This window comes from Rhinichthys klamathensis, unplaced genomic scaffold, assembly GCF_029890125.1.
Source record: "Rhinichthys klamathensis goyatoka isolate OS25496 unplaced genomic scaffold, OSU_Roscu_1.1 h1tg000176l_1, whole genome shotgun sequence".
NCBI classification, from domain to species: Eukaryota; Metazoa; Chordata; class Actinopteri; order Cypriniformes; family Leuciscidae; genus Rhinichthys; species Rhinichthys klamathensis.
The window spans coordinates 660,299-670,487 of NW_026606705.1; the positions used below are offsets into that span (position 1 = coordinate 660,299).

The 10,189-nt window shown below is 37.2% G+C and overlaps 1 protein-coding gene across 1 annotated transcript; it reads left to right on the plus strand.

The window, feature by feature from the left end:
• The first annotated feature begins 739 nt into the window (after window positions 1-739).
• On the plus strand, window positions 740-2,383 carry LOC130092567 (uncharacterized). The gene is made up of 5 exons (XM_056260469.1): window positions 740-919; window positions 1,230-1,517; window positions 1,756-2,016; window positions 2,108-2,155; window positions 2,241-2,383. The coding sequence occupies exons 1-5, from the start codon at window positions 871-873 to the stop codon at window positions 2,381-2,383; spliced, it is 789 nt and encodes a 262-aa protein (XP_056116444.1). The 5' UTR covers window positions 740-870.
• Window positions 2,384-10,189: the final 7,806 nt, after the last annotated feature.

Genomic DNA, 10,189 nt, shown 5'->3' on the forward strand with positions numbered 1-10,189 from the left:
GAAAATGCTATCTCATGAAATATAATGGCGAATCCGTCACTTCGATCTTTACAAATTAAAGATACGGTGTTATTTCGTCAGCCAATTGTGAAAGGATAGTGGCTTTAACTTCTGCAACATTAAATCCAGGAGAGAAGAGCAGTCTAGAGGAGGAGAAAGTTACAGCTGAAAGTAGAGCTGAGCTCAGAGTGCCACTTGAGTCTCGGAGAAAAGAAGCTTTTCAAAGCTTCGAATCAATTGAACCATTTGGTTCGCAAAATGATTCAGTGTTTCGAATCTCCACTCGCTGGCGACTCCCGCTGGTCCAACAGTGAAACTGCAACAAACTCAGACCAAACATGCAGAAAAACAGCTTTTACAGACACATAACAAAGTAAAATATCAAATTCCATCAACTTATCATCTAATAAGATTAAATATCAAATGTCTGTATAATGTGTTCTTTTATTACTGTTCAGGGCTTGTTTAGTTTTGGCTCAGATAATAAGGCCAACAAGAGACTATTAACTATTATTAATTTTAATCACACTAATGTCTAATTACAACATCTACAATGAATAGAACTGATCAGAGATCAGGTAAAAACCATAAACACTCGTATGTTTCACCACTGGGGGCAAATTCAGTGAATCTACATGATTTACACACACACACACACACACACACACACACATGTGCACACACACATACAACACACACGGCCATTGTGCTTTCTATGATGGCAGAAACGAAGATAAAAAAAGATTATAGTTTGATATTTTTTAATCATGTAAGATCCACATGTGGATGAAAATCTTTCAATAAACTGAAAGTGAGTGTGTAATGTAGTGTGTGTCTGTCACATAACACACCTTCTGTTTTCTCATCAGGATGATTCTTCTTCTTCTTCTTCTTCTGCTGTGCTTTATCAGTTATAGCGGTCAGTGTCATTTATGATTTTAAAGTTCTAGTTCAACTAGTTCAAGCTACTAGTTATTCTAGTCTATTGTTTTTCTGTTGTGTAGCTCATCTTTAGGTTTATACTGTCATCAACATATGAAACGTGTAATTTGCCACTTCTGAAATTTATGGCTACTTGTTGCCTTCATAATTTATTTATTTTAATCCAGTTTAATAAAATAACTCCACTAGAATATTTAAGATCATATTGATTACAGAAAATAGACAGAACTTTTATTTGTCAGTATTGCTAGTGTGTATTGAGTGAATATTGCTGTGTGTGTGTGCAGGATCCTCCACTAAACCTGTGTCAGGAATAAAGGGAGGAATCGTCACTCTATCCTGTGGATCTGAGGACAGAGAGATTGTGGCTATCAGTTTATTCAGTGTGTGGAAACACATCCCTGTGTGTGAGGAGAGAAACTGCAGCGGTCGAGTGTGTAAAGAAGGATCATGTGACGTCATCATCAACGATCTGATCTACAGTGACGCTGGGAAATACTTTTTATATGTTTATTACAGTAATGATCAGAGAGAGCTGGAGCGACAGATCAGGGAATATCATCTTCATATTCACGGTAAAGTCAAAACTGATCAAACATCATCATGTGTTTTCTTTATTTCCTGTAATAGTGTTGGTATTGTGTGCAGGACTAGAAACAGCAGAAACACTGAATGGACAAACTTAATATTCAGAGTCGATTGGGTTTTTCCAATGTTTTCATCTGATCCCCCAATATTAAATATGTGATTATGGTCTTGATTAAATGACACTATTATAGTTGTGATTGAGGATGAATGTGTGTGTGTCCTCAGATGAGATCTCAGTGAAGAAAGGAGAGCAGCTGAAGTTGGATGTTGTGTTGATCAACGCTGATAAAGTGGAGAGAAACTCTCGCTCCGGCTGGACAGAGCTGTGGAGGAGAGGTCACGGGGTCAGAGGTCACGGGGTCAGCAGTGATCGACTGACCGTCAGTGACCAGACTCTGATCATTCATGAGTTTACAGTCACTGACACTGGAACATACAGAGCTCTGGACTCTAATAATGAAGCCTTGATCACAGTCACAGTCACAGGTGAGAGAAGAGCAGTGGAGGAGCAGAAATATTATGTTTAATCAGTAAATTAATACTAAACTGCATGAATAACCTTCAATATTCTGGACAGAATCTGTTCTAGACTCGAAGGGAAATCTGAGCGACACTGAACATCGACGTGAGTAAAACATGAGAGAATTACAGAAGATCTTAAACAGTGAATTCAAAATATTAAAAAACTCTCTTCCCACTTTTCCCTTCAGCTGTAGATTACTGGATTTTGCCGGTTGGACTGACTGTGGGTCTGCTGGTTCTGATTACTATCCTGATATACAGACGTCTGCACAGAGATTACTTGAAGAGGGAAAGCACTGAGTTCAGGGATCAGAAGACAGTCGGTGTATAATGATGATCTAGTGCTGTAGTTCTCCAGTCCGGTCTCTAGAGGTTTCTCTACTGTTAGACTCGTGTTGGACTTGATCTTGTTAGTTGTTCTCGACCGAGTCCAGTAATATATGCTTTTTTCTCCTTCAAAACAACCATTTCCATCAGAGGAATCTGTCAACATATTTCTGAAATATATATTTAATTGTCGGTACATATGAACATTTGTGCTGCAGTTCTACCTCAGGAATCTGTTACTGTATCTGTGTTTAGTATTAATGTAAAGCAGCCTTAAAAATATAATACATGATCTAGGAATTATTGTTCCTATTTTAATCCATAAACTGATGAATTGAGAATGTGTATCTGTGTCAAACTGTGTAAGACTAACAGTGTTTGTGTGAGCATGTATATATGTATATTATTTTTTACTGTTTTGAAAACATATTTATATGTTGCTTTTATCTGAGGTTTTTCTGGTGATCTGCTGCTCTTTGTGAATCTGTAGTGTATTCACTGTGAAAAAACTAAATTAAACCAATCATGAAATAAATGTTTTTGTTCGTATATTCTTTTGCATGAAATACATATTTTAATGTATTGCTTTTTTCAGAAAATACTGTTTTTTTTTTTTGTAATGTATACAATGAAACATGAAGAGGATGTTTAACTATTTTTAAAATTGCTAAAAGAATATAAAGTATGTGTAACTAAACAGCCAGAAGAAGAACAACATTTGATGGAGTTTCATGTCTTATTATAAGTCCTCATTAATTTACTGTATTGGACTGTGTTTGTGCTCATAAATCCAAGTCAAGATACCTTTATTAATATAGCGCGTTTACAATACAGTGTTAAAGCAGCTTTACAGAGATAACAGGAAAATAATGCAACAAAGTTTGTTTCTAGAAGAAAATAAAGTCACAGTCCAGCTTAAGTAAGTTCAGTGATGATTCATTTCTGTTGTAAAGAAAGTTATTAATTTAGTTAGTTAATAAATATATCCTCTATATCGTCCAGCTCAGTTTTACACACTTGCTGAATTCAGAAGCGCACACTATGTTACTCTACTATTGCACGATTTGTTAAACCGAGGGAACCGTTTAAGAATTCGTGAGTACAGTTTATAAACTAACGGATTGGAAAACCGTCGCCTCAGGCTTTGTTTTTTCCCACAGAAGACTTCCCGGGCTCCGAATTACGGGGTAAAACCTGTGTAAATATATTTACCATGGTCCATTTATGTACATAATAAAAAGAATACACTAGCCTTGAACCTTATATATATATATAATTGTATCCATTAATCGAACTTCCAGAGTGCAGTTCTGCCTTGAAATGTTCTCATTTGGTCACATTCTGTTATGGAATATTTGTTTTTTATTGATTGTATATTTTGAGTTTTGTTTCCTACAATTTAAGTTTTAATTCTTTTTAAGTAAAAAAAAAAAAAAAAAAAAGGCATCTTAAACCATTTTGACAATTGGATTTTACATGGCTGTGACATTTTGTAATGGTGATGTTACGTGACTGACCCATGAAGATTTCCTAACAGCAGGAAAAAACAAGCAGAAAACACCTTTTACAAACACACATCAAAGTAAAATATAAAGTACATTACCTTATCTAATAATATTAAATATCAAATGTCTGTATAATATGTCTTGTAATGAAGATTATCTTATATTCTGGTGGAAAGTAAGCACAAGACGTCCAGTCAGAGACGTATATCTCTTTAATGGGTGGTAATTTGCAGACACATTTAAACAGAAGTGGTTCTAAATGAAATAAAAATAACAATATTTCAATTATAACATATTCAAGATTACATCATTGTTCAGTTGGTTATATGCACAGAAGAACTAAGCATTGTGGTACTGTTATCCATAGATTGTAACATCTAGAGTGATCAAATTTTGCTTATAGTAAATACTGAATACTACTATTAGTGATATTATGCATGCAATGACCCAATATTTCACAGGTATACAAATATAAATCACGTAATAAGGACCGAGTCAAATAACAGATGATAAAATGGTGTCACGTTGTCTGACATGTGATCTGACAGAGATGATAATCATCATATTCTATCATAAATAATATCCAAGTAATCCTAGATACTCAACTTTACTTAGAAATTGAGATATGCTCACAGATATATTGAACATAAGATAATATCAAATTATAGGTTCAATATCAAAATACCGGTAGTAATACTTTAAATACAACTCGTAAGAAGTAATCAATAACTGAACAAAGATTACTCAGCTGGTATATGAACGCACTCTGTCGAACCGATCAAAACAGACTGTGAAAAAAGATGGACGAGATCCCGTATTGTAGATGCCCCAGAATTGTCTCTTTGACTCATCTCTGTACTAGCATCTCAATCACGCCACATAGCATCCAGAGAATGTGCATCCAAAGCCCGTCTACATTCTATGGTGCATCCAGAGCCATAGAGAGAGAGAGTTGCGACACTCCCATAGACCGCCATAGGAACTTTGGAATGCGGAAGTAACGCGTGTCGTGGAGCGGCCAATAGTTCCAAACACTGATAGTTTCTCCATTGAACCCCATTCATTTTCAGTGCTTCAGAAGTACGTTCGCTGGTAAATGAATGAAATTACTGTATTTTTTTACTTTTACACACATTAGCCGACCTTTCGTGAATCTAGTCTGTAGTTATATTTTATGTAGCCAGTTTTAGTAAATGTTTATTGGAAGATAATAGGTTAATTGCAGCGATAGCTTACGTGACCAACACTTCACTAACGTTAGCTAACTTACGGTAACTGATGTATATAATATATCATATTTTTTATAATATTTTATATATATATATATATATATATAGCCTATTTATAATATTATATACATACACACACAAATCATTTATTTAAATGGGTTAGGGCTATGCATGTGCTTATATGTATTTAGGAACATAGTTAATTCACTCATTAACTATCTCTCCGGTTTACTTTTAAAAGGATCTCCGGCTAGTTTGCCAATTTGGTCTAGATATGATGTCAATACCCCTCCTAATTAAGGCGCTTGGTTAAAAATACCTGAAACGCTTTCATGATTAAGAAAAATAAAAAAGCGCGATCACTACTTTTTCATCTTTTTTGTACTATGGGCCGTCGATTGTTGATGACGCACGACGGTCCTGAGCACTAAGCTAAAAAGAACACGTCAGAGGCGATCGTTCGCGGGCATTTTCTTTTACTGTCTATGAGTTCGACACACTCTTCTACAGTTCATCATCGGACCCACCTAGAGAGATAAAATGCCACATTGTGTGGCTGTTGGTTGTGATGCCCATTCGAAAACAAACGAGAGCGGTGATTTGACCTTCCACTGTTTCTGTTATCTGATGCAAAGAGAAGAAAACAATGGGAAGATGCTTGTAGGCGAGTGAAACTCCCCAATTACCCGCGGCTCTGTTCTCGTCACTTTAGCCCTGATTCATTTGAGGATTTTGATCGCCGACAGCTGATGAACGAGCTCATGGGGGTTCGTGGTTACAGGCGAGTACTTAAACCGAATGCAATACCCACGATTTTTCCTCACATTATGATCCAAACCAGGCAGTGGACATAAGTTTCAACCAAAGACACATCATGGCTCCACAGGTGACACTGTCAAGATCACAGATCATTTTGCAATCATTTCAGTATTCACGCTTCAAAAAGATGTGAATCTCTGGCACATGTGTTTGTTTATTCAGTTATCAGTGATGTTGGAAAGCAAACCTGTATTTATAAATATCTAAACCTGTAAATATGTACATAACAACTGTGTTCAACAGTTTGATTTGGTTTGTCTTGGTATATCAATATGTTGGTGTATAAACATCTAAATCTGTAAATATGTACATAACTGTGCTTTATTGTAGTAATACTGGGAGGCATGTCTGCCTGTCATTCCCCACGTATGCTAGTGGAGGCGGGGTTGTGTGGACCTTGGAGGGAGGGGGAGCTGCTGATTGATACACACAATATTATTGAAGCAGAGTTCACCTGCTTTTGTATAGGGAATAAATTGTGATGGTCCCAAAGGAATTCTGGTCTTATTTCTCTTCATTTCACAGGAAACTTCTACTTTGAGTATGGGAAGTGTGCACTGTTGACACCTCTGATAATACACAATGAACACACCATTGTAGTTTAAATGCTCAGCTGCTTTACTTTTGAATTATTTTTTAGCAGTTTGTTTTTTGCAAATTCAGTCTATGCATACACTGTAATGAATTGCTGTAAAAATTACAGCATTATTTTACAGCAGCTGGCTGTATTCTAATAATACAGCATATTGCATATCGCGCGGCGGTTTGATTCAAAATACAGAATATTGCTGTAAATTTCAAATCTTCAGAGGCATTGTGATCTTCAACGGTCGTGTCGGCGGCGGCAAGAGGAGTGATTCTCAACTCTGTGGTAAGTGACTTATTATTTCAGTTTCTTATTTTTCATGTTGGGTTACTCGTAGACTATGAAGGTAACGTTGTATTCGCGGTTCGTATTGGTAACTTAACCCCGGATCACACATCCTCCGACCGCGGGGCGCGAGGGAGACTTGCGCGGGGCTTCAGCAGCGCGGACGCGGTAGTATTTCAAACATTCCTCGGGATCTACGGACTCCTATGTTAAGAATTACATGCTTTAATGACAACAGTCGGTATTCACACGAGCTTCGTGTTGATCAGCACACTTCGTCTGATTATTTTATGGTGTAAATCAAATCGAAATCAAGTCATCTGTTAAAATGGGCGCCGAAATTAAAACGGCGTTGTTAAAACCTTACGTCAGACTCACAGAGGATGTGTGTCATATAACGTTAGCCTACATTTTGAATGGTGCTGTAATACCAGTTTTGTCGCATGTTTAATATGCCGGTGTAAAAATCCCTTACATTTCAGTACATATCAGCTATAGCCTACTCTGTGTGTGTAATTAGCTTATTGTTTGTATAATGCCTTTGTTCATTTTATTTAAAAGAAAGAGTTCCTGCACTCTGAATACTAAAATATAGTTTAAATGTAAAAAGCTGAAAAATAAAAATGGTATAGTAAAAAATAACTTTTGCCACATGTGCTATTGTTTTAGGAGACACTTTGACAAGTGGACACTGGAAGGCCAAGTTGTGTGTGAGGAGAGCATTCAGCCCAGCTTCCTGTCTGGCCTTGCCATACTGTTCACTGCATATTACATATGCAATCAGGAGGAGGCACCTTGGAGTTCATTTAAAGGTAATGATTGAATTCTTAACAACTTCAGTACCTGCATTTTACACATGTATTCAATATCAGAACTTGCCTTTAGATATATTATCTGTTGAGTTAATGAGTCTTAGGCCCCATCCACACTACTGCGTTTTAGTTTAGAAACGGATAATTAAAACGAATACGATCTCTGTCCACACCAGCGTTTTAGCTGCGTATTAGAATTGATCTCCATCCACATTAAAACGACTGAAAACGCGGATCACGTGACCATTCACCAACACTGGGCATGCGCGTGCCGGTGTAAACACAACTTCATTGATAAAATTATCCCACCATGCTCTGGGTTAACCCCAAACCGACGCTCCATGTACGGCCAACGCCGCCGCTGCACATGGGAATTGTCACAGATCGCTCGAATAATAGCTTGACTCCGGCACATGTAGGCAGTTATAGCGCTGTAAAATGCAGAATTTACTTGTACAACAGCTGCTAGCAAAGATATACGCCATGACTGATGACACTCAATCACAGAGCCGAGCGTGAGCCTCTACTACGTCATCGTTTCTAAAGTCCTCCGTTTTGACCCGTCTACACTAAAACGCCCTCCGGAGATTCAAAACGAAAAACGGGTCGGCAGCGTTTCTAAACTTCTCCGTTTTGGGTCTCCGTTTTTGCCGTTTTAGTGTGGACGGGAGGTGCAAACGTAGCAAAAGGTCTCCGTTTTTAAATGAAAACGCTGTAGTGTGGACGGGACCTTAATTACATATTTTCTGTTTCCTGGCCCTTAGGTGCTTTGTATGTATCAATCCGGAGAGAGGAACAAAGAAGTCCAGAGGAAAATTGCCATCTAAAACGACAGGGCAAATAGTACAGAATAAACAGGTTGGAGTGAACCCACATGTTGCCACTCTTCCCAGCAAAGTGATGGGTTATCAGTGGAATTTCTGAAATGTAAGTAACACACACACACACACACACAAAGATCTATTTTTTACGGTGGCCGAGACAGCTCAACGCGCTGCAACTGAAGCAAACACATGCAAATAGAGAAAAACGCGTGCAAATAGAAAAACACGCGTGCAAATAGAAAAAAACACCAGCAAATTAAAAAAAAACATCTTCATCAGTTTCACAACACACGTGTGCTCCAAATAAGGAAACGCGCTGCAAAAGTTCACAACACAACCAAATACAGAAAACGCGCTGCAAATAACACAGACCACAACGGAAATGTTTCCAGGGGAACCAAATAAGTGACGAACCCGGCTGAGACGTGCTTATTGCTCGTGAGCTTCCCTATGCCATACTCCCTTCGAAGGGTAGATTGCAGAGCCCTTTTGGAGTGAGCAAGGCTCTAGTGTGCTGTTAGGCAGCCGTGTGGAGCGCACTTGATGAAGGGAGCAACTAAAGACAATGTGGGACAACGCAGCACGGTGTCCATCAGCTGGTCTTACGACAGAAATATGATGCTGTTAACATAACGGATGCAAATACATTTTTATTTTAGTTTACAAAAAAAGCTTTTAAAATATGCGTTATATATCTGTGTCTCAACTTTAAAATGTTGGACCCTACATTACCTAACATTTCTTACGAAACTTTTCTTTATGAAAATGTAATAACATGAAACAATTTGTACAGTGTAACTGATGTAAATTATAGATAAATATCTTTCCTTCATGTTTTTCTTCTTTATCTTTTTTATTTATTTATTTTAGTTTCCAGCTCATTGTTCTTTTCTCATTTGTATTCTGATGACATTGAACATATTGTTAATACATTTTGTACATTGTATACAAGTTGTATGTCATAAAAAATGTAATCTCTGTATGTTTTGCACAAACAAATAAATAAATAAACAAATAAATAAAGTATAATTTTAAGCTGTAAGCACCAGCACGCATAGATTTATCTACATCTATCTATGCCAGCACGTCCCAGCCAGGTTCGTCACTTATTTGGTTCCCCTGGAAACATTTCCGTTGTGCTCTGTGTTATTTGCAGCACGTTTATGTATTTGGTGGTGTTGTGAGTATTTGGAGCACACGTTTGTTGTGAAACTGATGCAGATGTTTTCTTAATTTGCTGGTGTTTTTTTCTATTTGCATGCGTTTTATTTTATTTGCATGTGTTGTTTTCTATTTGCATGTGTTTTCTTCAGTTGCAGCGCGTTGAGATCTCTCGGCCACCGTAATTTTTTCTTTAATTGTAACCTTTTAATATTCTTTATCTGTCTCTAACTGTATCTGTCATCCCTCTATCTGTCTCTGACTATATCATTATGTTTTGTAATATATCTAATATATTGTCCTTTTCAATATTTCTAGCCACTCTTTGCATCCTGTGATGGAACAGCATCTGGAGCTGAATTATTCTCCATTTTTGATCAGAAGTTTGTTGGACTCACTTGGGGCCTTGTTGTTTGGATATGTTTGTCTGGTAATGAAGTGGTGAAAATTAATTCGTGTCTGTGTTTTTCAGAACCATTTTATTATGATCATGTTGGTCAACTTGTTTTAAATGTATGTCGTTTGCGTATTTCTTCTTTGTGTGAAGGGCCATGACGGCTAATTTGTTTCAAGTAATTAAAAAATATTT